At 50.1% G+C, this 27311-nt stretch overlaps 9 protein-coding genes across 9 annotated transcripts; 4 read left to right on the top strand and 5 right to left on the bottom strand.

Moving 5' to 3' along the window:
• Positions 1-433: 433 nt before the first annotated feature.
• On the top strand, positions 434-2002 carry HO173_008966 (uncharacterized protein; the record flags this gene model as incomplete). Its single annotated transcript, XM_037310862.1, has 3 exons — positions 434-654; positions 718-855; positions 907-2002. The coding sequence occupies 3 exons, from the start codon at positions 434-436 to the stop codon at positions 2000-2002; spliced, it is 1455 nt and encodes a 484-aa protein (XP_037162178.1).
• A 58-nt stretch (positions 2003-2060) lies between these two features.
• HO173_008965 (uncharacterized protein) lies at positions 2061-2802 on the bottom strand (the record flags this gene model as incomplete). Its single annotated transcript, XM_037310861.1, has 2 exons — positions 2061-2634; positions 2690-2802. 2 exons carry the CDS (start codon positions 2800-2802, stop codon positions 2061-2063), a joined length of 687 nt encoding a protein of 228 aa, XP_037162177.1.
• Positions 2803-2989: 187 nt separating this feature from the next.
• On the top strand, positions 2990-4777 carry HO173_008964 (uncharacterized protein; the record flags this gene model as incomplete). Its single annotated transcript, XM_037310860.1, has 4 exons — positions 2990-3118; positions 3188-3338; positions 3397-4711; positions 4762-4777. 4 exons carry the CDS (start codon positions 2990-2992, stop codon positions 4775-4777), a joined length of 1611 nt encoding a protein of 536 aa, XP_037162176.1.
• Positions 4778-11188: 6411 nt separating this feature from the next.
• HO173_008963 (uncharacterized protein) lies at positions 11189-15304 on the bottom strand (the record flags this gene model as incomplete). The annotated part of the gene is made up of 3 exons (XM_037310859.1): positions 11189-14428; positions 14478-14695; positions 14746-15304. The coding sequence occupies 3 exons, from the start codon at positions 15302-15304 to the stop codon at positions 11189-11191; spliced, it is 4017 nt and encodes a 1338-aa protein (XP_037162175.1).
• A 1352-nt stretch (positions 15305-16656) lies between these two features.
• Positions 16657-18901, bottom strand: HO173_008962 (uncharacterized protein; the record flags this gene model as incomplete). Its single annotated transcript, XM_037310858.1, has 6 exons — positions 16657-17125; positions 17189-17807; positions 17869-17973; positions 18028-18653; positions 18743-18830; positions 18880-18901. 6 exons carry the CDS (start codon positions 18899-18901, stop codon positions 16657-16659), a joined length of 1929 nt encoding a protein of 642 aa, XP_037162174.1.
• Positions 18902-21343: 2442 nt separating this feature from the next.
• HO173_008961 (uncharacterized protein) lies at positions 21344-22325 on the bottom strand (the record flags this gene model as incomplete). Its single annotated transcript, XM_037310857.1, has 2 exons — positions 21344-21921; positions 21980-22325. 2 exons carry the CDS (start codon positions 22323-22325, stop codon positions 21344-21346), a joined length of 924 nt encoding a protein of 307 aa, XP_037162173.1.
• Positions 22326-22646: 321 nt separating this feature from the next.
• HO173_008960 (uncharacterized protein) lies at positions 22647-23805 on the top strand (the record flags this gene model as incomplete). The annotated part of the gene is made up of 2 exons (XM_037310856.1): positions 22647-23371; positions 23424-23805. The coding sequence occupies 2 exons, from the start codon at positions 22647-22649 to the stop codon at positions 23803-23805; spliced, it is 1107 nt and encodes a 368-aa protein (XP_037162172.1).
• Positions 23806-24420: 615 nt separating this feature from the next.
• Positions 24421-25112, top strand: HO173_008959 (uncharacterized protein; the record flags this gene model as incomplete). Its single annotated transcript, XM_037310855.1, has 3 exons — positions 24421-24463; positions 24582-24964; positions 25017-25112. 3 exons carry the CDS (start codon positions 24421-24423, stop codon positions 25110-25112), a joined length of 522 nt encoding a protein of 173 aa, XP_037162171.1.
• A 154-nt stretch (positions 25113-25266) lies between these two features.
• On the bottom strand, positions 25267-26789 carry HO173_008958 (uncharacterized protein; the record flags this gene model as incomplete). The annotated part of the gene is made up of 3 exons (XM_037310854.1): positions 25267-26103; positions 26169-26410; positions 26654-26789. 3 exons carry the CDS (start codon positions 26787-26789, stop codon positions 25267-25269), a joined length of 1215 nt encoding a protein of 404 aa, XP_037162170.1.
• Positions 26790-27311: the final 522 nt, after the last annotated feature.

Raw genomic sequence — 27311 nt, 5'->3', positions numbered from 1 at the left:
TAGCCAAGGACCCAAGTTCCCAATGAGTGGGGAAAGGATTCTATTTCAGCAGTCTGCTTCCGCAAGATGACATTGGTTGGGTAGCTCAAGATCACTGGGCTTGTAGTAACAATCGTGCGATCATAAGTGTTTGGCTTCGTCCTACTCCCCTGCCACCTACTTTGCGATTGGGTGTGGCTTTGTGCTGGTGTATATACTAAGAGAACTTTCGTTGGGGATCTGGATAGGTCGGTTTGCGATAGCTGATTCTCACCCGCGTTGCGCGAGCGTAGACTAAAGCGGGTGAGACCGGGGTGGTAAATTTCCGATGGCTTGGCATCAACTCTCCGCAAAGCACAACAGCGAAGCTGCATATACAGGGCTTCTTTAGGGCCTGTCACCGCCCGAGATCGCGCATGGTCAGCAATCTGGATGCCTGATACCTCTTGCAACCATGGAAGAATACACAGCGGATGCCTTCGTCAATCGGGAGGAGCCTGTTCCAGTCATCGCTGTCTCAGGCAGCGACAGCCCATCATCTGATCCAAAAGGCAAACGTGAGAGGCTGAAAGAGTCACTCGGTGGCTCGAAAGACAAGTTGAAGGAAAAGCTTCAAGATGCTGGCTCAGGTAGTAAAGACTATGGGTACTCTTTGCAGGACCGTCTCTTCGCCAAGTGAGCAATGACAATCTTGAGGTCTTCCATAAGAGCATGGCGTGCTAAACGTCGGCGCCGCAGGCTTCTGCAGCAGGTCATACCGGAAGAAGAGGTCGAAGAGCTGGACTTGGCCCCTGATGTGCGTTCGTCGAAATACATCAACAGGCCTGGCTTTTCTCTTCCTTTGATGACAAACAACTTTCGCCGATTCAATGCTAGGTAAATCGTTCCTGTGCAAATATCGGGTCTAAGTTGCTGATACGGCTTTAGGATTGGAGTAGTCTTTGTCTTCCAAAACCGTCTTGAGCGTCTCCTCACATGGCGTAAACCCACGCACACTCTCTCCCTCCTCGCTGTTTGCACCTTCGTCTGCTTAGATCCCTATCTTCTCTCCGTTATACCAGTGGCTGCAGCACTTCTCTTTGTCATGGTCCCAGCCTACCTCGCTCGCCATCCTCCACCACCTGTATCATCCATCCATACCACATCTTACTCTATGAACGGCCCACCTCTAGCCCCACCACGCACCATCAAGCCCGCTGCGGAGATGTCGAAAGACTTCTTCCGCAACATGCGAGATCTCCAGAACTGCATGGATGACTTTAGCACCATTCACGATGCCGTGCTTCGAATCGTCACACCACCTACAAACTTCTCTAATGAGCCGCTATCTTCTACTATTTTCCTTTTTCTCTTCGTTGCAACCTGCCTCCTTTTCATTACGTCTCACCTCCTACCTTGGCGCCTTGTCTGTCTTCTGGTATGCTGGACAGCAATCGCTCTTGGTCATCCTTCCATCCAGCAGCTCCTGCTCTCCAATCACCAAAAGCATCTAGCACCTCACGAGCGGACCGCGCAGTCTTGGCTCGATGCGTGGATATCGCACGACATAGTCCTTGATGCTCCACCAGAGACACGTGAAGTGGAGATTTTCGAACTCCAACGCAGAAATGGTGGACAGAATGGCGAGTGGGAAAGTTGGATGTTCAGCCCCGGACCCTACGATCCGCTCTCACCGCAGCGTATATCCGGTGATCGACCAAAGGGAACGAGATTTTTCGAGGATGTAGCGCCTCCAAGGGGCTGGGAGTGGGGAGATAAAAAATGGGTGCTCGATCTGGCGAGTCGGGAGTGGGTGGAGGACAGGATGGTGCAGGGTGTTGAGGTAGAGATTGAAGGGGAGAGATGGGTCGGTGATCTTGCGGGGGATAAAGAGGCTTATGAGATGAAGCCAATAGGGAAGGGGAAGTCCAAGGATTTGGACGAGGGCGGTGGTGATAGCAAGATGGGCGAGTGGAGGAGACGGAGGTGGGTGAGGATGGTGAGAAGGAAAGTCGTCAGTGACATAGGTAGCATAGGAAGCTAGTCATCAGTTGAAGTGTTTCAATGTATCGATCTCTGCTCTAATCGTTGATACAACACCTTCAACCAACCTCCATTTCCCGGCTCTGTCCCTCATGCTGTCCTTTTCTCTTGCCATTCTTCCAGACCCCGACCCTCCTTTTCAAATCCCCTTCACTCTGCTGTTGTGGATTTAATTTTCGATCCCTAACCATACTACCCCAATCATCACCCCATCTCTCCACTAACCTCTCTATCCATTCCCTCTCTCGCTGGCTCTGCATCCGAGGCCGCTTTGGCTTGCTATATTTGGCCTGCTCTTCCAACTCTGGAATTATACCTCTACCGCTGCTTCCCTCTACCATCTCGTCTTCAGAATCACTGATTTCGTTCAACGGGTCGCCCAACGGGTTCTCCCGCTCGCTCTTTTCATGATGTACACTGACAATCGCGCCGGTCTTGGGATCTCTCGTCACTTTAACCTCGGATGTGCCCAATTCTGAGGCCTTGTGGGATGTTGGTATTGATAGCGTATCTTTTCGCCGGCTTTCTGAAGTTGTAGATTTCGCTTTGGCTTCTGTGCCTCCGGTGTGGGCGTTCAGTTTGGAGGATAGGCCTAGACGGCGGTAATTTTGGGAGAGAGTGAGGGATTGGTCCCTGCAAAGTACTGAGTCATGGCCTTCTTTGTAGACGATAGGATAGGTAGTCCTACCAGTTCGCAGCGACAATAGGATTACTTTTGATATTGATGTGTTTTGACTTGGACTTTTGGCGGACACGGTGGAGGGAGGATTTGTTTTTCTTCTTCTGTAGAGGACGCGCCATATTTTTGAGGTCCTAGAGACAGATTTGGACACGAGATGACTTTTTAGCAAGAGCGAAATCTCAAGAGTCGGAGATATTTTGACTAAAACGGAATGGCGCGATTCTCAGCCCTATCGGACCCCTAAAAACCGTGATGTATTCACATACACTCTACTCTGGACCATTGGCTGCATGTGAGACCTTCAATATGGCGGTAGTACGGAGACCACGATGGCGACCATTACTGTCTACCGTTATTATAGCAGCTATTGCAGGCTCTGTAGTTGCAAAGAATGTCGCTCAGTTGAGTGTTCCGGAGATTGAAGACGCGATTCAAGTAGGCATCCGTTCAGTAGTCACACGAATTTGAGAGCGACCGAGAGCTAGAAAAACTGACTGTACGAAGGCATGCCCGATCATCCAAGAGTTGAATATCCACAAGCGCGCAACGAACCCTGAGACTTCCAGCTGGACCTCACAGATCTTCGAACAACTGTTCCCAGGGTCTCCAGCTGTCAATGCTCTCCTTGCTACTCTATACATTTCTGGTCCACCGAGTCAGTGACCCCAGCTCGCCCTGATGACATCCCCGTGTGCTAATGCCGGATCACTTAGATTTCCTCCTCGCGTTATGCCCTCCCAACATCGATCCTTCCTCCCTATCCGTCATGGTCGCCTTCGCCGTTGGAGGCTTACTCGGAGACACGCTTTTCCACCTCTTACCCGAGATCTTCCTAGGCGAAGCAGCCCCGGATCATGCGCGCTTTGTGATGGTAGAGCCCAACAAGAATCTGCTCTTGGGTGTCGCGATCATGGTTGGATTCTTGACTTTCGTTGCCATGGACAAGAGCCTACGGATAGCAACTGGAGGTGAAGGCGGCCACGATCATAGCCATAGTCACAAAGGGGAGGTGAAGGAAGAGAAAAATCAGGCACCATCAACCGCAGTGGCTATTGGAGCAAAGCTGGCGGCCGCAAATGGAAGCGTAAAGTCTCGCAAGAAGAAGTCCGTATCGGAGTCTATTACCAGCGATAGGAGTGTGCTTCAACTGCCTGCTGAGTCACTTCGGAAGCTGTGGACGCGCGACGAGCCTCAGCGAGCCAATCGCTGGCTGGAGGAAGTACTCGAGGAAGATCCAGACAGTGGAGTGATGCAGATCGCTCTTTGGAAAGCCTATGAAGCAGCTTTTCGAGGCTCTCGCGCCCCTCTGGTCGAAGCCACCGCACTCATCCATAGCGCCAGTAAAGTATTTGAAGGGGCATCGGCGCAAGTAATCAAAGGCCACAAACCAAAGTTCATCATAGAAGGAGTCAGGCCTCGGCAACCAGCTCGGGAAAAGAGCGAAGCAAAAGCGCCTCAAGCACTCATCAAGCCTTCATCCAAGGCAGAGCCCTCCAAATACTCGAAGAAAGAACCCTCAGCATCTATCAAGCTGTCTGCCTACCTCAACCTAATCGCGGACTTCACCCACAACATTACCGATGGTCTTGCTCTCTCATCCTCCTTCTACGCCTCTCCAACCCTCGGCGCGACGACCACTGTTGCCGTCTTCTTCCACGAGATACCTCACGAGGTTGGTGATTTTGCTCTACTAATCCAATCAGGCTTCTCTAAGAAAATGGCGATGGGCGCGCAATTCGTCACAGCTCTGGGAGCATTCTTGGGCACCTGCTTGGGCATCGCTGTCCAAGAGCTTGGGAAATCGGGTAATGGTGCTATGTCTGGTGAGGTCAGGAGCAAGGGTCTAGCTGGCACTGGACTGGGCTGGGGAGACATGCTACTGCCTTTTACAGCGGGGACATTCTTGTACGTTGGGACTGTGGCAGTTATTCCGGAATTGTTGGAAACCGGCCCGAACAAAAGGGAAGAAGTGAAGAAGACAGTATCTCAATTCGTCGCTATGGCTGTTGGGGCGGGAATCATGCTAGCGTAAGTCTCTCACAAAGCCTTTATTGCAGGTTGCTAATGCAGGGTGATAGGATATCATGGTCATAATCACGTTACGAGCTAGCATATGTACTATAAGGTCGCATACAGATATTCAATCAAAGCAGGCTTCTAACCTAGGCCATCCCTCCTGTTAATAGTGGGGGAGTACCTAGGCTGCTGGCAAGCTGTCGGATGAAACTTGCAGCTTGTAAACATTTTGCGTTCCATTACGATCTGAGACCATTTCAACAGCATCGATAGCCCGAGTTCTCGTCCTTACAGAAGTGTAAAACTCGCCTCGAATATCAGCTTGGATAGAGAACGACATGCATGATAGTGAGGGTAAGGACTGGGTTTGGGATGCTTGTTTATTGATAAGCGTAACGACGATTGACGAGACGAATGGTACTCAGCCTTGTAAGGGTTGCGTAGAAGGATTCGAAAAATTTCAAGCTCAGCCGTGATCTGATCTCCTAGAACATCATCTGATCCTCCTCTCCACCCATGACTCACGACCCATACTCGGACACACTTTATCATACAAAGCCTCACACGGGCATGTCATTGTTCTGCTCGCTAAACCATTGGGATGTCAATGACCTTCCTCGTCCTTGCATCCACGCTGGACTGCTGGTTTCCCGTGAGTCTAGGTGTTGAGAATCCATCTATGGTTTGAGTATCAAAGGGAGCCTCCTTCAGGTCCGAGTCAATGTCGCCAGGCCCTGGTTCATCTAAGGAATCAGCTTGAAGCATCGTAGCGAATAAAGATTTCCGGGGAGCAACTTACTCTCGAAGATTCCTTTCCAAAACTCTGAGGGGGGCCCACCTACTCCGTCTTCCTTTGCGCATTTGGTCTAAGACCAGGTTCTACAAGCAAACTCCGTACGGGCCAGGAATGTGTTTGCAGATCTCTTGCCAACGAGGACCAATCGTGTTGTGGAGGGCGACCAGAACCTTGATCTCTTCTGCTGACCAAGTATCATTGAGTCCCTGATGGCTGGAGGGGCCTTGGATCCCCTCTGTCTCCCTATACCACTGCATTCTACAGTCGTTGGACGAATGCTCGGGAAGTTCTTGACCGATCTGATCCCAGCCACTGCCCTCCCAGCGAAGGTATTCGAGCAGCGCAAGCTCCTCTGAAGTCCAGGGTTCGTCTTGATCTGCTGAGCGAAAGTGTTCACACCAACAGCTCCTGCAGCCGAACAACGTACGCCCAGTGATCGACTTAGTGACCTCCGTCCAAGTCAGACCAGCGTAGTGGCCAGAGACAAGGAGCCGCTCCTCCCATTCTTCCCATTGCAGCCCATTCTTTTTGTGCGGGCCCAGGCCTCTGTTCACATGTTCGCTCCAACGCATCCTACAGCTCGTCGCTGAACGGGTTGGCAGTTGTGTAGCGATCTCAGCCCAAACTTTTTCCCGATGCACGAAGGGCTTTCAGGAGTTGATCTTCCTTCTCCTTCCACAGAGTCCAGAATTCCACCTTTCGTGTGCTTGGACCCTGCGTTTGAAGGGCGACGATATTCTGGGCTTGATGTTCCAAGGACTTCTTCCACCGAGATCTCACCATATGTCTTGTGCGGGAAGACAGAATTTTACTGATGTTCCCGAAAGTCGCGCCCGCGTTGTGATGTGTCACGATTATTGATCCTCCCACTCCTCCCACTCCTTGAACAAGTATGGCTTTTTGGGAGCACGGGAAGCAAGTGCATCTTTCCGTTGTGTACTAACATTCGAGCTCTGAGCCTTGAGCCTGCAACTTCGGGTTCGACAGGCCCCTTCGGATCGGCCAGGCAAGTGTTGGCTAATCTGCGTGTTATTCTTCCCCTTTTTGTGAAGTGCAATAAGGAATTGATCCTCCCATTCTTCCCATGCTTTGATAAATTTGACCGCTCCAGCGACAGGAGGAGCAGGGGGGAAGTGCTTTGATCGGGTTTTTTGTGCGATCGAGGTAATGTTGATGTTGAGAGTGATGTATACTTTCTCACCGGAGAAGTCCATGCATTCTTCATCTTGGAGCCTTTATGAGTACCCATAACCGCCTCTGATCTTAGTAGCCAGCGGATCTTGAAAGGCACAATGTATGACTTGATCTCAACACAGTGGTACAAGATTGAGGCGAGGAAGGAGAGGGAGCATTCTCATCCTGACCAATAACGGCTTGCCTAATCAGTCTCGAAAATGAAGCCTTGGTAACGAAACTGAGAGAGCCCCTCCACAACCCTAAAGTTGCATGCGATGACAGCACGTTTACAGCATGTCCTTTGTTCTTTGTCAATGCTCGAGACAACGTCTTCTTTGCTTTCGAGCTTTCACACTTCCCATGACTACTTTCGGAACTCAAGCAAATGAAGCTCGAGGTTTTCTTGAAAGTGCACAAATATTAGAGAGACTCGGGTCCGATGTTGTTTGATGAGGAGCGGGGAAGACGTGGGGACGAGGGACGAGGGACGAGGGACGAGGGACGAGACTTCACTCTTATCGCCCAATGTGATCGCTAGCAGTGCATGGTGGAGTCGTACACGACTGCCACACTCAATCAATGATGCCCACGGCGATCAGGGTGGCAAGGTGAACAGCCGCCCTTCGATTGAACGTTGCTGGAGAAAATTCAGTGATAACCTGGGTACTTCAAATACAGTAGTGATGCAGGAATCTTCACCCCCAGAGACAGTTGACCACCAACCACAACCTCCAAGTCCGCCGTCTATCAAACCACCCGGAAGACTTACCAATCCATAGACGGAACCAGAAGATCAAATTCTCACATCCCTGTGTCAAGAATGAAAAGCGCTGGGCTGAAATCGCCTCCCCCGTCCCATACCATTCCCAAAAAAGCTGTAAGTCGCGCTGGCGAGAGCGTTTGAAATCCCCGAACAGGAGCCTCTAGGATATGGCCCTCCGAAGAAGAGCAGCGTCTTTGCTCTCTTTTTCTACGAATCAAACCCCGATAATTGGGAGTGCATCGCCTCGCAATTTACCCATCGCACTTGGCTGGGCTGCAAAATGCACCGGGTGACCGAGCTCCAGGGTCCAACATCCAGGCCCAAACCTCGCTGGAAGAAGACAGGAAAAGAGATCTCGATGGGTCTTTACAACACCATTGGACCCCGATGGCAGGAAATCGCCGAGCACCTCCCCAGTCGAACGGAAGGGACCATCGCTGTCATAGTCTACCATGAGCGTGAGAAGTTGGATGGGGTAAGAGCACCAAAGTCGAAGTACTGGAAGCACTGTTCTGAGAGTGGGTATCTTATGTGCAGCAAACGTCGCATCAAGTGGTCCGGGGCTGTGACTATCACAGACGAACCGGGCCCAGGCGGCGCTGATGCTGATGCGGTGGAAATCTCGGATGCTCCAGGCGTGGAAAGACTGCCTGCATGTAGGAGAAATCAGCAGGCCGGCGTGCATACGAGAAAGAGGAAGGGTATAGAAATCCCAATGGTCTAGCGAGGAGAAGGGTGGCATGGCAATGAGAGGGGTTCGTGTGACAATGTGTGTCCAACCCCCGGTCCTCCAACATGCGAGAGAAGAACGGAAAGGTATCCAGGCCTGTCCCGGAAAGGCTGTGCGAGAAAAGCGTTGATGGACGATTTGCATTCTGGGTCTTCTTTCATTTTGCCGCTGGATGTCACGATCATCGAGTCGCCTGTAAGACCCACGAAATTTTACTGATTGATAGTTCGATGGCCACTTCTCAAGAAATTCTTGATTTGATAGTTCTCCATGTCTCCGCCGCCCCATGACCGGTAGACTGTTACCACCGAGGGCTTCGACATTCGGCGAGCCAGACAAGCTGCCACTGTCCACGGTCTGTGAATTAGGAGGGCGACAGAGCGAAGATGATATATGGATGCTTTTTTTTCAAAGAAGCAAGCAAGCAAGCAAGCAAGCAACAATCTCATCACATAACCTTGGGATCAGACATGGAGCTTGTCCACATAGGCAAGCAACAAACGATATGAAGTCCCTTCCCTGATCTTACAGGAAAGACCGTCTGGTCCCAGAGTCTGCTCTCGATGTTATGGCGACATCCACCCTGAGTATTGATGCGTATGAAAGGGGCACACCCTCGCAGGCGAGTCTCTCTGTGAAGTTCACTCCAATCCCCTGCCAACTCGGACCCAGGCTCATGAAAACTAGTTGCGACATGACTAACCCCGGGCTGGCTCCCAAAGGCATAAAGCTATCTAATCGAAGCGCATGCCTTCTTTCGCATTTACGTGTGGGAATGCCCACCCTTCCGAATTGTTGCAGAAGGGTTTCATTCCGCTTAGATATCAGCTCCTTTCTGAGATTACATCCTCTTCTCCGCTCTCCTCTCTTCTACTTAACAAAAGTTACATAGATCAAAGCGAGTGTAATAAGAAATAGTTAGGCAGTTTAAGGTTGATATCGAAAGGTCTATTTTTCAAATACTGTAACTAGGGATGGGCTGCACTGAAACCAAGGATGCTGCAGCACGTCAGACGCCGAAGGACGGTCTGATGGGCGATACTGCGTCATTGCAACGAGCAGATCACCAAAGGTATAAGATTGGCTCGGAGAACCACCTTGCTCCAGGCACAACCGTTTGTATGGTACTGTGCAGCGCATCGAGAATAGTGTAATCCCCAGGCGCATGGGCTGTGAGATTTCAGCTTGAGCACAAGATTCGTGGCCAAAAGTTGGGACGCAAGCCACAGGAAAAATTGATTGAAGAAATAGTTTACATATACTCATCAATCAGCTGCACCAGGAGCAGCGTGGCTCTTCAGCTTTTCTGGCGGATGCCCAAAGACGGTAATCCACTCGTCGACAATTTCATTCTATGTCTTCAAACCGGCTTTCGAAAAGAGGCTCTACATCTACTACTTCGGATATCTTGGCAAGACGTCCATTGAGCGCCAGATTGCAAATTGTGAACGCATTCATACCGTACAACCCAAGCTCCAGATATCTGCGCTCGCGCCAAGCTGAGAGCCAAAAAGGAGTTCAGGGGCTTGATAGTTGAAAGGCGTAGAAGTCCCGCGCAGAATACTGTGCCTAGATTTTTCTCCAAACCCTATAACCTTCACACGGTAGTCACCAGCTACATAATCCGATCGGGTAGGCTCGACCTGATATCGAGGCGCCTACGCAGTCAAGGGGAACCCATCGACAGCCTCAAGCTCACAAATTCTGTAGTTCTTTGGTATAGGACCGGCACCATGCTGCATCAAATCTGAGCTCGCGAACATTATTCTTTCCAGATAAATGTCTGCTTGTACACGACTCGTAAGAGCTTGTAGTATGCCGCACTGTGGGTGAGACTGTGGGCGAGACTGTGGGTGAGACGGTCTGCGATCTGCGTACCAGTCTTGGATAGCAGATCCGAGAAGATAACAGTAGAGACCATTCGGAGGAGGATTGAACGGGTCATTGGACTCGAGCTCAACGGCAAAGACCCGTTGAGAAGGGTCTTGACGTGATGGTTAACTTTCAAATAGATACAATCGGATACATAGCCACGATTGATAGTCAAGATAGTTTAGATTTAGATCAGCTTTCAACGCCCCATGGAAATGAATATCAAGATGATGTTCGTTGTCATACCGTTTTGCTGTCAAGTTGCGTAGCAGTCGTAAATCCTCTGTAGCAATTTCTGTAGCGTCCCCGTTTCGATGGGCTTCGGTTTCATGGCGGAAGTCGATTGTAAAGAGAGAACTTCGTTTTATTTTACTACTGACAGCGATATGGCGATGACATGATGGGTCTTTACTCTAGAGAAAGATTCAAGTCGTAAAAAAAGCTATTACTCAGTATTCACCGAATATTAATGGCCTATATATAGTATATATCGCTGAGAGTGGAAGCAAAACGGAGCCTATCAAGACGGAAGCGAAATGGCCCCATAAATTGAAGGCAAAAAGAAGTCCCATGAAGATAAAGGCTAATAGAAGTGGAAACAAGATGGAAGCAGAACGGAGCCCACCGAGACGGAGGCAAGATGACCCCACCAAAGCGAAAGCGAAATGGAGCCCATCAAGACGGTAGTAGAACGGGCCCACCAAAGCGGAGGCAAAGAGAAGCCCTACTAAGACGGAGGCAAGATGGAAGCGGAGACAAGACGGAGGCAAAGATGGAAGCGAAGGTAAAACGGAAGCGAAACGGAGCCTACCAAAGCAAAGACGATGGAGCCGTTTTGATAAGTTCTGCGTTGACGTTGTGGGTGGCATCTTACGTGATTCGTCGACGAGGGACTCGGGCGGCCGAAGCGGCGGAATTGAGACGGGGAGGGACGGAGGGTGAGGCAGGTGGGCGGAGTCGAGTGCCCAGCTACCAGACAGAGCGGGGTTGATTGGATCGATCGGTCTCTGGTGAGTATGGTTGACAAGGACGGTGGCGACACCTTGGAATTGCTTATGGATGGTGAAGATGAAAAGGTACGTCACCTCCTATGCATAAAGTATACACCAAGAGAAGAATGAATGAAACATCGCATTAACACAAAAATAGAAGTTAGATCCTTCTCTCCGCTTTCCCAATACCAATTCCAAACCTCCTTCCCCCTTTCCCTTCCTCCGCGCCCTCCCACCATCCCAAACCAAACAACCCCCCTTTAAAAATACCCTCTCTCTTCAATTCCTTGTCGTCCATCCATTCCGACCCTTTTGGCACGAAACTCCTATCGGCCAGCTCACTCCCCGCCAGTAGACTAGCTACACCGGCAATAGACGTCGGACTATGCGGCAGCACTCCTTTCGTGTCCGTCAGCAGGTATGCAGCCGCGCCGCAGACGAACATGATGGCCAGAAGCACTTGGAGCACGATTTTGGAGGCTTTGTCCTGCACAAGGCGATATCTGTTCGGATTGATGAGCAGGGCGTCCACTGCAGTCCGATCTCCAGAACTCAGGGCTTGCCGCATATTGCTGTTAATGGCTTGAGCCATGTATCTGCGGTATATGTGATTTGTTGCGTTTGTCAGGCGGTCGGTGTTAGCGGACCCGACGAGCGAGGTAGGATCGACGTAGTCCTGGCCGTAGATTAGAGCCTGGAAGAAAGGGTCTAGTGCTGTTGGAGTGCCGGATTGGAACGCGCTGGTACCATTGTATGCTGAGACCTCGCTGTCAAAGGCGGCTTGAATGCGGTAAGGGAGTGCGTCAGTCTGATTGGCTATATACCTGACTGTGCTCTCGTCTGGTGCGGGTGGGTTACTAGGGTCGAGGTCTAGGCTTGGCAGGAGGAAGTGTATCTCCGTTTGGACTTCTTCCACTAATTGGCTGCATATGAGTGCCGTTGTATTGATACCCGTGTCGTCACCAACGGTAAAGTACCCAAAGATGAAGCCAAGAGAAGGACAGCCTGGCGGATTATCTGCTTCGCTACTTCCCGCACCGTCCCCGTAGCTTTGAAAGCCTAGACTATCTTCAAAGGAAGGAGCGACATGGAGGTCTAGCACTATCCCACCATAGGATTCATTCAGTGTCGGTTTCAAGAGAGACATCTGAAAATTATTATTGAAAGTGATGGTAGGGTCATTTGCTTCAGGTCCGCCAAGTAGACAATTGGCTGGTAATGGGGCTTGGACCGTAACGTTCGCTTGACCGCCAGACCCCGAATTGATTGTTGACACGGTGATATCCTGTGATGGGACGACTGTGCAATTCAGTGTTGCGCGCGTTGCGGGAAGCCGTACTTGAAGCACATCCTGGGCTGCCTGGTTCTGATCTGATAGTTGAATTGTCGGCAAGGCCAATTCCTCGTAGGTAAACCTTGGATAAGAAAGATTATACTTCTCGGTCAAGGCAAACATGGTACCCGCATTCGAATCGTTGTTAAGGCTGTTGGTCCAGCTAAGATTGAATTGGTCAACCCGTTGAACAGAGATACCGGAGGAATCTGGCAAAGTGTTGGAAACGTAGAGCCCAGAAACGACAATGGTGAGCAAACTTCCCACAATAGCAGCTGTCGTGGAAAAGAACACCATCCAATGACGTGCAATAATGGCCTGGAAGAGTCGAAGTACGGGTATCTTACCCAGGGAATTGCCCATTATGCTTCCGCGAGCAGGTGAATTTCCTTTTGCGAGAGCGCTGTAGGGCGCAAAGATCGTTACTGTGAAGTCGACGGAATTGAACATGATTGACACCGCCATCATGAAGGCCGCAGGCAAGTAATTGGACAAAGCGTCAGCGCTGGCTAGGGCATCTGGAGTGTCAACAAGCCCATCATGTCTGTTCGAATACTGTTGAATAACTTCCAGAACTACAATTGTGAGGATGGGAAGGGCGAGCGTGACCAAAACGAAAGGTAGTCCGATTGTGAAAGGTTTCCACCATCTGCGTTCCGAGCCATCCGATGGTACTGAGTTCGACTGTCCGCGATGATGTTTATCTTTACGCGAAGGCGTTACTATCGGTGTTTGCATCAATTTAGATAGTCGTGACGGTGGCAATGGCCAACTTGATGCTTCCTGACGCTCGATCGTGAACGATCCTCTCGATGGGGAGAATGCCGTCTGGTAAGAATTGCTTGAAAGTTGTTGCTGAAGAGCCTTATCTGCCAGGTGACCAGTGCTTCGTAACGAGTTTCTGATACTATCACTAGAGGCCAAGAATGTGCTCATCGCAGCGATCGAGTCAGGATTTCGAGGCACAACGTCATGTGGCCTGCACAACAAGACCATGATCGCTGCGCAAATCGAGAGGACAAGTCCAACAACGATGAGCCATACAGACAGACCTCGTACATGGAGGCGAGTCTCGTTGTAGGCGACTTGTCCCTTCAATGTAGTATCAGCCGGTGCCAGCAGGTACTCTCTTGCGAATTGTGCCATCACTGCCGTGAAGACGGCTGTAGCGGCAGCGGACTGCACAGATGGATCAAGTAGCGCTTCGATGCCTGAATGATTGTTTGCATCCGCCATGAAGTGAAACAGCGCCTCATTGACGTCTGTATCATTGTTGTACAAAGTATCAATGGCGCTTAAAGTCTGATACCAAACGCTCGTAAGATGTAAGTTAGTGAACCCTAGCTGCGTAGTGTTGGGTGAGCTTCCTGCTCTTGAGATACTAGCACCAGCTATAGTCCCCGCTAGAGCAGGATCAAGAACAAGCTGAGCCGGGCTGATTGCATAACTGGGCTTGCATATTAGGCCCGAGATGTTGGCAATGCTAACTTGTGAAGAAAGGCTTCCGGAAGATGCGTTTTGTTGGTAGCGCACATCTCCAACTGCAAAGAATACATATGCATCATCAGACGCTATTTGGCAGTCGTCATTCGAGGACATGCCGTTCAACGTATACATGTCATAGATGAATGCCTGCGAGGGGCAGTCTTGCGTTTGAGGATCACAGAGACCCTTGCTGTTTGACGCGATACACGACGCACTGCCGAGGACAATGTCAAGGGCGGGACCCGGGGCATTGGCACTGACATTACTTGTAAGGCTGTGATGGATATCTGCAACTTCGCAGTCCAACCGAGGAAAGAAAGTTGACACGGTAGCGGTTATCGTTGCATTTCGTGGTATGTCGCTTCTTGGCTCAAGGGACTGAAAGGCAACATTGTTCGATGTGCCGTTGGGATACCCTAGCCCGTTTTCTAGGATACCATAGTATGTGTACCACGGGGTAGCAGGGAGGTCCTGGGTAGAGGGGCCATTGTAGGGGCCGAATTGAGTTGTTGCCATGAGTGTGACATCATGGCTGGTTATAGATGTGGGGCTGAGAACGAGAAGACCTGTGGAAAATATTGTCTGTTCGTGGAGTCAGCAGATTCAGACGAATTTTTGACGAGAGGCCAACAATAAATATCAGTAGACATGAACCGAGATATGTAGCTATCACTGCCCAGTGCCTGTTATTCCATGCGGCCAATAAGTCGCTAATGGGGCCGAGGGAGATATAGTCGAGGAATAAGCTCGTTTCTGGAGATGCCGGTCGTCCTCGCATCTCCTTCCAAGGTAGGAGAATCTTGCAATAGTAGTCGACTTCCCGCCATAAACAAAGAAGGATCGCAAAAACTGGTTTCAGTTAGTATTTGGTGATTCATGTTTTTTGAGAGTTGACCGACCAGCTGTAGGTCCATAATTCCAGCTGTAGTGGCTACTGGAGATCTGGGTGCTCAGACCATGGTGCAGATTCGAAAGGTGATAAAGGATAACCAAACCCAGGACCAGCAAGACAAATACCAATATGAATCCTATGAGCGTTGTCCGCCATAGCCAGAAAGGATTCCACATTGCCCGTCCCCTTCCCTCGTCGCTTTCTTTCTCATGTTGATTGTATGGCTCTGTTGTGACTGTAGGATTCTTCACGCTGAAGATCTGCTCGGTAGAGTCAAGCCCATTTCCTCTCGCCAGATCCGGCGTTACTGCTGATGATGTGAAACGGTCATTGGAGGATACCACTGCCGCCGAGAGAGGTCTCGCCAGACCGATCCGGTTTGTGGATAGCTGGGAGTATGCCGAAATGCTGCTTCCCCGTGAGGCTGTTGACTCCTGTCCAGGGTGAGGGGATTCCCCGTTGTTGGAGTCTCCGTATTCCTCATAGCTGAAGCGGCTGATAACTGACACAGGTGAGTGTGATCTTGGGTCTTCAGTATCAGCCTTCCTTCGTTCGTGCTCGCTCATATTGGGGTAGATCTCCCGTCTCTTTACAGTCGCTCCACACCGTTAGTAACTCTAATCAAACATTTCACTCAACTCTTTTTCTGTCAGTAACACGCTTTCACTGACAATCGAGAGAGATAAGCAACAGCATGTTGGTTACAAAAGGAGAAGCTCAGCGTGAGTAAGAAACTTGACCAGATGCAGCCGAATCCTTTGTCTTCGATTCAAGACACTACGGCAACCGTAGCCGCGAAATCCTAGGCAGAGTAGACGGATACGGTTCTAGGGAGCGCGCCAAACTACTCTGTTTGAAAAGCAGATGGAGGACTTCATTTCATTGTGCATGCACTGGGTTACTTTGGTCGTCTGGACAAAGAGAGGCACCGGGAGCAAACAGTTCGGCGTTGCTCATTTCGCTATTTTCAGCCTTCGGACAAAGAAACATACTTCATGTGAGCACTCATCTCCAACCGAGTATACAACGTGCAGATCATGAAAGGGTGAGAGAGGACCAGTAATACTGAGTGGAAGGCCAGGATGAAAGAACGTAATTCAACATGGTGGTCATGGATGTTCTCAGCCTCACCTGGTTCGAGGCTGACCGCTAGCGCCGCGTTAGTGGAGTTACGGTAAACCTTAAAATTTCATACAGAGTGATAGATCCTGTCATCAGTGTTGTTGTTTTAGGTACCCCAAGTCGGCACCTGTTCAAAACGATGATCCTCGAACGCAGCAGCTTGCCAGTAAACACTGGATGAACACCCATTGTTAGGATTACACACCGAGCACACTGCGTGAAAAGCATCGCACCCCGTGTCTTCGCTCTCAGACTTTGTTGAAAAATCTCTTGGGCAAGATACGAAAATTCGAAGATTCGAATACCAAAAGGGTAGGTGAAAAGGGGTGATGCCCCGAAAAAAGCGCGTCTTTCGACGTGCGAGAACCCATCGGTGGCAGGCGTGGAGGGATCTGGAGAATTGAAGGGAGGATTGCTAAGACGCAAAGCCTGGTTTTGATGTCCTCGACAGGGGAGCAAACCACAACGTGAGCATGGTGGACTGGTAGCAAAATCAACCGGCTGCAATAGCGTATGCGCAGTTGCACCTTTCACGAAAAGGTTTGCAATTAGTTCAAGAAGTGTTCTCAATAGCGATCAACGGAGTGGGTATGAACTTGTTGTGGGTAATTATACTGTTTTTGTTTGAAAAATTTCTCTTGGTCTTGACAGAACCTCATCAAGAGGCCCATCCAAAAAAGGGAATGGAGAAGGAGCAGACTTCTGACACCCAACTAAGAAAAGAGAGAGAAGAGTCTTTCCCGCACACCCCAACGCCTCGCTATCATGATCTCAAAATAGTCACCCATCGTACAGTCTATTGTTTTTGACCCCTGATCAGCAGTTGCACCTGCCTTTCCAACTTCTCTAACCTTTCGTCTTTCTCTTGCAACTCCTTCTTTAACTTTTTCACCTCCTGTTCGAGGTCCTCTTCACCACCGCCATCATCGTCCGGCACCGCTCTCCTACGCTTTCTCCCGGTTCCCGACGTCGCAGACGTCGTATTCTGCGCGCTCTCTGGGCCTTCTTCTTGCGTTTGATCGGCGCCGGCGTCTCTGTGGACCCGGCGAAGATGCTCGGCCAGGTTTTCCTTGCGCGAGAAGCCTACGCCAACATGGCGCTTGCAATCTGGATATGGGCACATGGAAGATGCTTTGGGCCCGCCATGCTGGCGATGTACCTCTCGTTGATGGCGAAGTAGACCGCCAGAATAGGTGAAGCCGCGGATATTGTCGCATTCGGGCTCTTCGCAGACATAAGGTCTCTCGTGCTTGTCCATGTGTTTCCTATGACAATGATGTTAGCGTGCAGGTTCAGATAAGTTAGATGGGGAGAACAGTCTGACTGACTTCCATTCGCACTTCCTCGAAAAGACAGGGGGCTGCTGTTGTGCATGTTCCGCGTGGTTGCAATACAGCAAGCCTTCTGCATTTCGAGGAGGTTCTTGAGACCGGCGGCTACTTTGACGAGAACCCGTACTACCTGCCACGCTTGGAGATGGCATCAAAGGCATGGAAGATCTTAGTACGTTTGGTGGAAGCACAGAAACATATGAGGAAGTAGTTTGGCCCGAGGTGCTGCTGCCAGGGCTGGGGTAGTCTTGCATATCGCTCATGTGCAACCCTAGACCAAACCCAAGGCTCCCAAGGCTCCCGGCTGCCACTTGAGGATTTCCTGTATCCGCCGTTTGGGTTCTCTGAACATAGGGCTGGACTATATTGCTTCGGTCAGTGCGTTGCGGTGTTGTTGTTACACCTCCTGTCGGATGGAAAGGTGACTGGGTCTGCCAAGGAGAGTAGCTGGGTGCGTATGCCGGAGATGAACCAAGGTTGATGCCTTGGCAATAAGGCCACGTGACTGTAGAGGTCGGATAGTGGTCTGAGGAAGAGTCTTCTGGAGCAGATATATAAGGATACAAAGGTACACTAGTTGCGTACGATCTAGGCAACGTATTTCCGGGTGTAATAGCTACATCGACGAGGCTTATTAGTCATAGACCTTTGGTCCCATGACTGCGCGTGTGACTCACGATCATTATTATTAGCGCGGCGCGCAACGCCTGCTTGGGTTGGATGCAACCATGAATAGTTGGGATAAGTATTTGAAGCAGGGCCAGCCCAAGCTTCAGAGGGATCTATCCAATTATTGTTAGTGACGAAGTCATGACATTGTTGCCTGGAAAAATTACTTTGTTGCTGACTCGGCTGTGATTGGCTGCCAAGTGGTCCTGTCCGTAAGTCATCGCTTAATTGTGCTGCTCCTCTCGGATTGCGTGTTGTTCTTTTTCTATTATTGCTGCCAGAAGGTCCATAGAACATCCAGCAAACGCCCCATAAGACTAACAGTGATGGCTTGATGTTCCATGGCCAAGTGGTGCTTAGTGGACGATGACCGTTCGGCCATTCAGCGAACCAGCCTTCACCAAGGCGCTTTGAGTGTTGCCAGTGGAGGTGCCCATGCAGAAGGTTTGCTTCAATTACATTAAGATAGTGGCGTATGATTGCTTCCAGCGCAATTTGTTGCAGGCTCCGAAGTAAGTGCTGAAGATTAGCAGCAAACTTGTCGCAAGTTAGTTCGCCGCTCAAAGAATCTTCAGCTAAGCCACTGCTTCTTCGTACAACATGGCTACCCGACGGATCTTGCAGCCTATCTAAGAGCGCACTTGTTAGACGAAGGACGTCCTCAAGCTCATTGACGATTTGGTTGAATCCAATGAGGTAGAGTTCATGCTGGAGGAAAAGGCGATCTTGCGCAGCAATCAGGCCGAGGGTGAAATCTCCCTGTTGGACATGAAGTTCCAACTCGCTGAGAAGACTAGAATCTGATTAGCATCATCATCATTGACATGGATGGAGGAGACTTTGTCGTTACCTAGCAACTTCTGGCCCCGGCCTATGTCTTACTGTTCGTCTGACTGTTCGTCCACATATTGGCAGATGCTTTGCAAGCTTTGCAATAAATCGGCCGAAGGTTGAATGAGATTTAGTGACGCTGTGCAAGACAGTTAGCGTGATCGCCTTCACGAAGAGCTACAACATACCCATGGCTAATCTTGCAACCATATGTCTTGAGCTTGGCAGGAGCTGGGAGTCTACATGACTCAACAGATGGAACACAAATTTTAATGAAGGACATCAAGAGACCTTTGAGTCTTTGAACAAGGCGTGCAAGTTTGACGGCAGCATATAGAGAAGGGCGAGTCATGCTTGGCTTGCTAAGCGCGGCTGACATGTAGTTGGTGGCAAGAAAAGATATTACATTGTATGTACATTAAGAATACAAGGAGACGATGGTGCAACGGGGCCACAGCCCTCTTATGCAAGCCCATGCTTGAAGCAACTTACCGTACTTTTGTGACAACTAATTGCTCTAGTTAGTGTCCGAGTTTGGAGTCATTGCGGTGAATGAGCCTCCAGTCGTTGAGCCACAACAGCTACCTGATTAGATCAAAGGTTCGCGCTTGTCGATGTTACATTTCTCGTGCTTATTTTGGACTGCGGTTGTTGGAATGGGAGGCCTTAATGGCCGGAAAGCACGAACTGTTTATCTGTGAGTCGGACCTGGGAGGTTTGGAGCAAAGTAGACGCTAATTCTTTCACTAACGGCACAGCCCCTGTGGCTCATCATCCATTTTCTGAACGCTCATTGGAGGAATATATGGTTGACTATTTTACATGGAGTAAGCCTGCGTTACGTCTCAGCTGGAATTAAGCGGTTCGTGGCATGTGGACTCGAGAAGCGCGCGAGAGGGAGCTGACAAACTCAAAGCCTCTTTTCACCGACTCTTCCACCACCGAGGTCAATACCTACTCAGTGATGTTGTGTGCATGCACATATCACGCTAGCTGGTAGAATCTATATCGAGTGTTCAATGTACGCACGGAAAGAGCGAAAGAGCTGGCCGCCTTACAGCGGAGCAGGACACGCCGAGACGGCAGTACGTCTTTCGCAACTGACAATTGACCAAGTCACTGGGCCTCATAACTTTGACCTAGCAGCTACTCCCGTACCTAGCGCTTCGTTAGTTGGAGCCTCAGCTCTATCGCATTCGACGCAAGACACGAACTGCTGTTCTTTCTTACTGACGTGTAGACCAAAATCTTCCAAAACTTGGACTTGACCAATTGAGTATAACGCAGATGAATTCCGACCCAAGGGATTGGCTGCAAGGCGCCGAGCTGACTTCTCTCTATATCCAATCATCGTATGAGGATAGCTTTTCTCTTCACTCTTCTAGGACATCCATCCGAACAGTCAGGGTTTTTGACTTGAGCTACTCCATATCAGACTCAAGTTTCAGGTGGTAGGAACACACTGTTGTATAAGCGGGTACCCTCAGTGGATGTGAGACCGTCGAGCGCCATGTTGACTAAGAGAGGATGTGTGAAAAGAGTAGCTGAAGCCTGCGAACCAAGCCCCACTGGTGAAGGATCAATGTTCGCAAACCACAGCACCTAGCGCACCAACCTGCGCATGGCAGCTCAGATTGTTGTTGAGGACGAGTTAGATTAACGGACTGTGTCACCCTCGATCGAAGGGTTACGGTGGGTCCACAACCGTGCAAGCGGGCTCAGCTGTTGTTGTCAGCCCCAAGGCATTGCCGAAGTTGAGTAGAATAAAAAGTATAGTGCAATCGAAAGACTTGTGCCCGGTCTTTTAAGCGTTTGATGCAGGTACACTGCCGCATCTGTTACCCAATGTGCGCGAGGACTATCACGGTGCCACGAAAAAAGCCGCAGAGCCAAGCCACTCCAGCATTATAGATCATGCAAGATCTATCAACAGATCATGTGGTAGAACACTGCACGTTGCGAACTCAAGGAGTGTGCGCAAGACCTTTGGCGGAGTCGAAATCGTTGACAGGGCAAGGTCTTCGGCAAAAGAACTCGAAGAGCAAGAATGGCCTCGGTGGCTATGTGGACTTGAAAATATCAGTGCTCAATATGTCTTCCAGTAATCGCCACAATACGTGGGAGATGCCGCTGATCATATACAAGCGGTAGGTCCTTGCAATGGCGGTTGCTGTTATCACATTTCAAAGTGAGAGGACTCTTGCGATGCTTAGGGGTCCGGCTGGTTGACAGTCAAGATCAGTGACCAAAGCTTCCACCCGCATTAGGCTGTTAGCTGGTGAGAACGTGGGTGTGCTTGCTGGGTCAGTAGAACGTTGCAATGCTGACGTGATGAGAAGTGGAAGAATAAGAAATTGAAGGATAATCGTGAAAGTGTCCCTTCCACTAATGTCTCCGTGCTCGCTCTTGTTCTCGCCCCTGCTTATTTGAATGAACAAGCTGTTGTTCGATATCGCTTTGGAATTGCTTGACAGGATCATCTTGAAGCTGTAGTGGCAACTGTGAAATCGAAATATATGCTCTCCTCCTTCGTCTGCAGAACGCAGAAGAAACATTTCTGCAGGGATTTAGCAAGCAATGCTACCCGACTCCACAACAATGCATATGCTCCCAAGTTGCCTGTTCAGTATCGCGCTCCAACATCCTCAGTCCCTACACCAAACACGCTCCAAAGGGCGCGCTCTCCCTCAGATCCTCCACCAAATCCTCCACATTGCTCAAATGCCTCCCTAGCAAACCTTGCTTCTCCTCTGTCGTCTTCGTCCCCGCTTGCCTGCCCTCCCTCTCTCCACTACCCTTTCTCTTGCTCGGACTCCTGTGTAGTCCACCTCCAGCACCATTCGAGACCGGTGTCTCAGGCATCAAGTAAAAGTACAGGAATTCTACGACCTTCATCTTTACCTCCCTACTGGTTCCCCTACTCTTGAAAAGGCTCGTAACAGTCAATAGCCCATCTAGCGTCTCGAATGCCCTTGTATTCGCTGGCGTAGCCAGTAATGTAGTGACGAGTGCGAGAAGGGTTGATGATTGGATTGCAGGACAGCATGTGGGGTCGAGAAGGTCGAGGAGCAGGTTCATGTAGATTTCGCGAGCGAAGAGGGAGCGGGAGGGAGGGTGGATGAGGAGGGTGCCTTGAAGAAGCTCCAGGGTTGAGACAATGAGGAGGTCATTTTGACCATTCGAGGCCTTGGAAAGAAGGCGCTCCAGGCATGCTATCAGTCTGATTGCAACTATAGCCTGATGATTAGCATCGTTTTGAAACGAGGAGAGGAGGGTTGGCCAAAGTACCATTCCACTCAAACCCTTCTTGAAGCTTGAAGAACTCTCGGAACGCGGGGTCATCTTTTAATGATGACAGTTCTTTTGTAGTCTGCTTTGACGCCCCGCCAGATATTACTGAGCTTCGGCGGTCTGTGGGGGTTCTTGAGAGGCAGATTTGGGCGAGGAGACCTTCAAGTTGGCGGAGACCTTTTCTTATTTTCACACCGTCGTAGGAGGACAAATAATCGAAGGACAGCGATAGCAAAGACTCCATTTTCGGTTTGATTGATTTGGCTGTGAGGTGATGTGAGAAGCGCTCCTGGGCAGTTTGATCCGCTTTTGGCAGTTTGTAAACATGGCGTTGGCGGGACATCAAGGATCCGCCCGCAATGACGGACAAGCCTTGTTTGCCCAGTCGACTTGCTTCGCCTCTTCATAATTTGGAGCATTGCAGGTGGACATTGTCAGCGGTAAAAGCGATGTACTTTTCAAATCATGATTCGGTTGGACGAGGTTTCATTGCAATGAGGCTCCTTCCGCCGGGCAAATAATCATCTGCCGTGGGCTTTAGGCAGCAAATCACCATCCAGGGCCACAACTTATCTTCATATTCATGGATCTCACAAGTAAGCTACCTATAAGGTCTTCTCGAAGAATGTGAAATTTGCAAAGAAACTACCTAATCACCACGACAATGGTGTCCGACGCCTTCAAATCGCCCAATTCCATACCTCCCCGCAGGAGCTCCACAGGTCTTGGAAGCGGTCATGTCAACCCTACGCAACCAGTTCTTAAGCCAGTTGCGGAAGGTAGTTGGATGTCTCACAATAAAAAGCCATCGACAACACAATCCTTGCCTTTGCCGGGCTTCAATAGCTCGGCTGAAAATATTGCGAAGCACGTTACTGGGACAACATGGTCCAAGGAAAAGGAAAGGATTGTGCTGGGACCATACGAGTATCTGCTCAATTCTCCCGGAAAGGATATACGAAAGCAACTTATTGAGGCATTCAATGCGTGGTTGAAGGTTCCGCCGGAGAGTCTTGCGATTATTACGAATGTGGTGGGAATGCTGCATACGGCATCACTGCTCATAGATGATGTTGAAGACTCTTCCATCCTACGACGCGGTTTGCCAGTCGCACACAGCATCTTCGGAATGGCCCAGACGATCAATTCTGCAAACTACGTGTACTTCGCTGCACTGCAAGAGCTGCTCAAGCTTGGAAATCCTAAGGTCATCAATATATACTCGGAGGAATTGTGCAATCTACATCGAGGACAGGGGATGGACCTATTTTGGCGGGACACCTTGACATGCCCGAGCGAAGACGACTACCTCGAAATGGTGGGAAACAAAACCGGTGGGCTCTTCAGGCTGGCAGTGCAGCTGATGCAGGCGGAAAGCAGCAATGACAAGTGGGTCTACCTCCCTACCCTTTGAGCGTCCAGTAACTCACCAGTCGTCCAGGCACTTCGTACCTCTAGTCAATACGATAGGCCTGCTCTTCCAAATCCGAGACGACTACATGAATCTCTCCAGCAGCGAATACACCGAGAACAAAGGTCTGTGCGAAGATCTCACAGAAGGGAAATTCTCCTTCCCAATCATCCACAGCATACGCTCTAATCCGCAGAACCGGCAATTGATCAACATATTGAAGCAGAAAACGACCGACGATGAAGTCAAGAAGTATGCTGTCAAATATATGGAGGGTACGAGGAGTTTCGAGTACTGCAAGGTCATATTGCGAGATTTGAAGGAGAAGGCTTTGGTAATGATCGAGGAGATCGACGAGGGTACGGGACAGGGGGCTGGTGTAAGGATTATCTTGGACAAGATGGCAGTCTGATGTCCAATTCCCACGTTGGCGTTCCGGCGATTCTGGATAGCCATATACCCGGAAGCCGCAGAGCTGGCAGGAGCGCTACAATGCTTGATATACTCGTAGGTAATGAATGAAATTAATAGGCTCTAAAGTAGCAAGAAAAACTGTAATGCACAAACACGCGTCTCAGTGATTCAAGATCTATTACCTACTTTGCCCAGGCGCCAAGCTGACAGGCAGGTGGGTACTTAGGTGAATACATACATGTACGCCACGACAGATTAGATCTCCTTGAGTTTCTTCCGGAAGATGCAAGATCGAGCAACTTTCTGGAAAAGGAAAGTATGTCGTTGGTACAATTGGGAAAATGCACAAAGCCCACCTCGGCGCGCACAATCCCGCACATGACCTCGGATCGCGGATATATGCCCGTATGGAGCTACTGTGAGGTACATCGTTTGATAATCGACCACTACGCCATCCCGTCTTACTACTCGTACATAAACAGCTCGTCCCTTGATGCAGCCCAGGCTTCTATCACAAGCAAGCACAAGAATTTGCCTATACCCCGCCTCCACCAGCATATTCAGAACCACCCTTCCGTCGAGTGTACATACAGTGCACACAAGGGCCTACACCATGGCATCAGCTACCAGTTTCTACGATTTCAAGCCTCTTGATAGTACGTCACATACGTCCTCAACCTTCTCCTTCCCCTCCGCGGCCCCCAGACATCTCTCCCCCCACCCCACATCGCACTGCACCCCCGCCCCACCCTGCTGACATCCCTCCCCTCGCAGAAAAAGGCCAACCCTATCCCCTCTCCAGCCTCAAAAACAAAGTCGTCCTGATCGTCAACACCGCCTCCAAATGCGGCTTCACGCCGCAATTCGAAGGTCTCGAGAAGCTCTACAAGAAGGTCAAGGCCGAGCACCCGGACGACTTCGTCATCCTGGGTTTCCCCTGCAACCAGTTCATGCAGCAGGACCCCGGAGACAACGACACCATCCAGTCCTTCTGCCTGACCAACTACGGGGTCTCGTTCCCGGTGCTGGGCAAGACGGACGTGAACGGCGACAAGGCCGAGCCCGTGTACGAGTGGATGAAGGCGCAGATCCCGGGGTTGTTCGGATTCAAGAGGATAAAGTGGAATTTTGAAAAGTTCTTGGTGGGCAAGGATGGGGTGTGTTGGCCTGCTCTTTCAGCATAACGTGGTGGTCGCTGACACTGTGTAGCAAGTCAAGGGCCGTTGGGCGAGTACTATGAAGCCGGAGAGCTTGGAGGGGCCGATATTGGAGGCGTTGAAGGAGCGCACGAAATCTGAGCTATGAGGGTCTGGCAATTGGGCTCGTTAGCTGGGGATTTTAATGGCAGGCGCTTTTCTCTCTGCTCGCTTCATGCTGACATGAGGGCTTCACGAACTTCGGTAATGCTAAAGAGATTGTATGTGTTGAAAGTAGTATTTCAACAGTATGATCATTTGTTTCAAGCCTTCTTGTGACTTCGACTCCTTCCTGAAGCGTTGTCCCCGAACCAGCCCTCTACAATGCTTTTCTGATGCTCCACGAGGTTACCGTATTGCTCCAGACCCTCCCTCAACCTTGTGTGCTTCCAGTCCAGATCCTCATCGAGCACAACATGTGTGTAAGCAAAGACACACGCATCGAACAATCCAGGCACTTCCTCGCCGAAGAAGAATTCGTCGTCTCCTAATAGCTCGGAGAGTGCTTCGAAAGCTTTGTCGCAATCTCGGTATGTCGCCTCTACATCGATTATGGGTGACTGCTTGAGAAGCTCAGTCTCGGCGGCCGCGCGTAGTTGATGGGAGAGAGCGACTCGGGCCAGAGTGTTTGAAGTACTAGGATTGACGTAGAGTGGAAGGACAATGGATGCGAAGTTTGGAGGAGAAAGGTAGAGCGAATAGAGCTGGGAGCGCATGGCTGTTATTTCAACGATTTCGTGAGGAATGGAGATGGGACCTACGTAGGCGTTGCGAATCCGGTAGTTGGGCAGGGACATGTAAGCTTCGTAGCGCATATCTAAAGACTCTTTGGAGATGGATTTCTGTTTCGTCGAGACACTAGCCTCTACATGCTGATTTCTTGCTTCCAATCCTTCATCTGAAGGCCTGCCAGTCTTTTCTGTATTGACCTTCTTCTCGCGTACCCAGCGTTCGATGCGGGTCGAAGGGATTGGGAGAACAGCTTCCAGGGGATTCTTGGTGCTTGACGCCGGTAGGAGGAAGGGAAGAGCTCCAGTCGGTGATGCATGGTTATTCGAAGATATCGTGACGAAATCAATGCCCTTGAAGATCATGTAGGCCTGGCATTTCTCCGTCAGTATAGATATAGTCCATTACCCAGGCGCCAGCTTCTCTGCCAACTCACCTGCCATTTCAAACAACCAGGGTTGAAAGATGGTGCGCCAAGCTGGGCACCTTCGTTCGTCGTAAAGATCCAGAGGGTATTATTTTCGCGGTTTCGTGGTGACCGCTGTGGGAGCTCATTGAGAGAGTATATCCGTAAAGGGAATTTATCGAAGAGGCGCCTTATTGATTGTGGTGTCGTGAACCATTGTGGCGAAGTCTCTCTAGCCTGCGTTTTTGGTCGACTTTGTTTCGGCCGCTCTTCTGACTTCGCGTCAGCATCTTGTGGCATTGCTTGCTCAGATCCATGCTGATGCAATGTTTGAAAATTCGGGGTTATCGATCCATTGAATTCAGCCCTACGATGAACAGCCTTGACCGAAACGGCGCTAGGTGTCTCCGTCGGTTGACCGCAGCTATTCAGTCTGTTGGAAAGCCTGACGGAAGGTGCATTGAATTTCAAGCTGAAAGGTTTTGACATCTATCATCTTAGTCAATTTCACTCACGACTTTGGGGATTATCGCAGAGCCCCTCATCGTCTGCTGTAGTAGCAGAATTGTTTTGATCATGATACTCTTCTAATTCCTTGTCAATCCCAACGAGACCTAGGTCGCTCAACGACTTTTGATCAGGCCAGAACATTCTTGCGAAGACGTTGAGCAGGGGCCTTGTGAACAGCCACGAGTTCGAAAGCTGGCTTGGGGAAATTCAACGACGAGACTGGACTACTGCAAGTGCTACTGCTGTCTTTTTCCTTCCTTCTCCAATTTTGCAGAACTTGTCGCTCGGAATCTTCCACTTTCGCAGACAAAAATAGTAATGTGGAGTTCTGAATTACCAAAATCTTCTCATATTCCTCCTCAGTCAATTTTTTCACATGCTAAATTCGAAAAGACAACTGTCTTCATCACATCTCCGACCCAATGAGAATCGGCACCGTGGCAAGTATGACTACTGCATCAGGCTCTTTCCGTGATGAGGATCGAAATTTTCTTCTGGCCAAGGCTTGTAGAACCGTGGTCGTGGCAACGCTATTGGTGCCAACTCCACCAAAGGCTTCCTGAAAAAAATATTTTCTTCAACCTTCATCCCTCCAGTGCGACAGTGCGGGTTTGTGCAAGGACGTCATTGGCTGAAATTGGCTTCTTGACGGTCATCGGAACC

The sequence above is a fragment of the Letharia columbiana genome, assembly GCF_014066305.1.
Source record: "Letharia columbiana isolate WasteWater2 chromosome Unknown Sc0000036_s0, whole genome shotgun sequence".
Classification (NCBI taxonomy): domain Eukaryota; kingdom Fungi; phylum Ascomycota; class Lecanoromycetes; order Lecanorales; family Parmeliaceae; genus Letharia; species Letharia columbiana.
The sequence above is the reverse complement of the archived record's forward strand: the minus strand, read 5'-3'. Positions and strand labels throughout refer to the sequence as shown.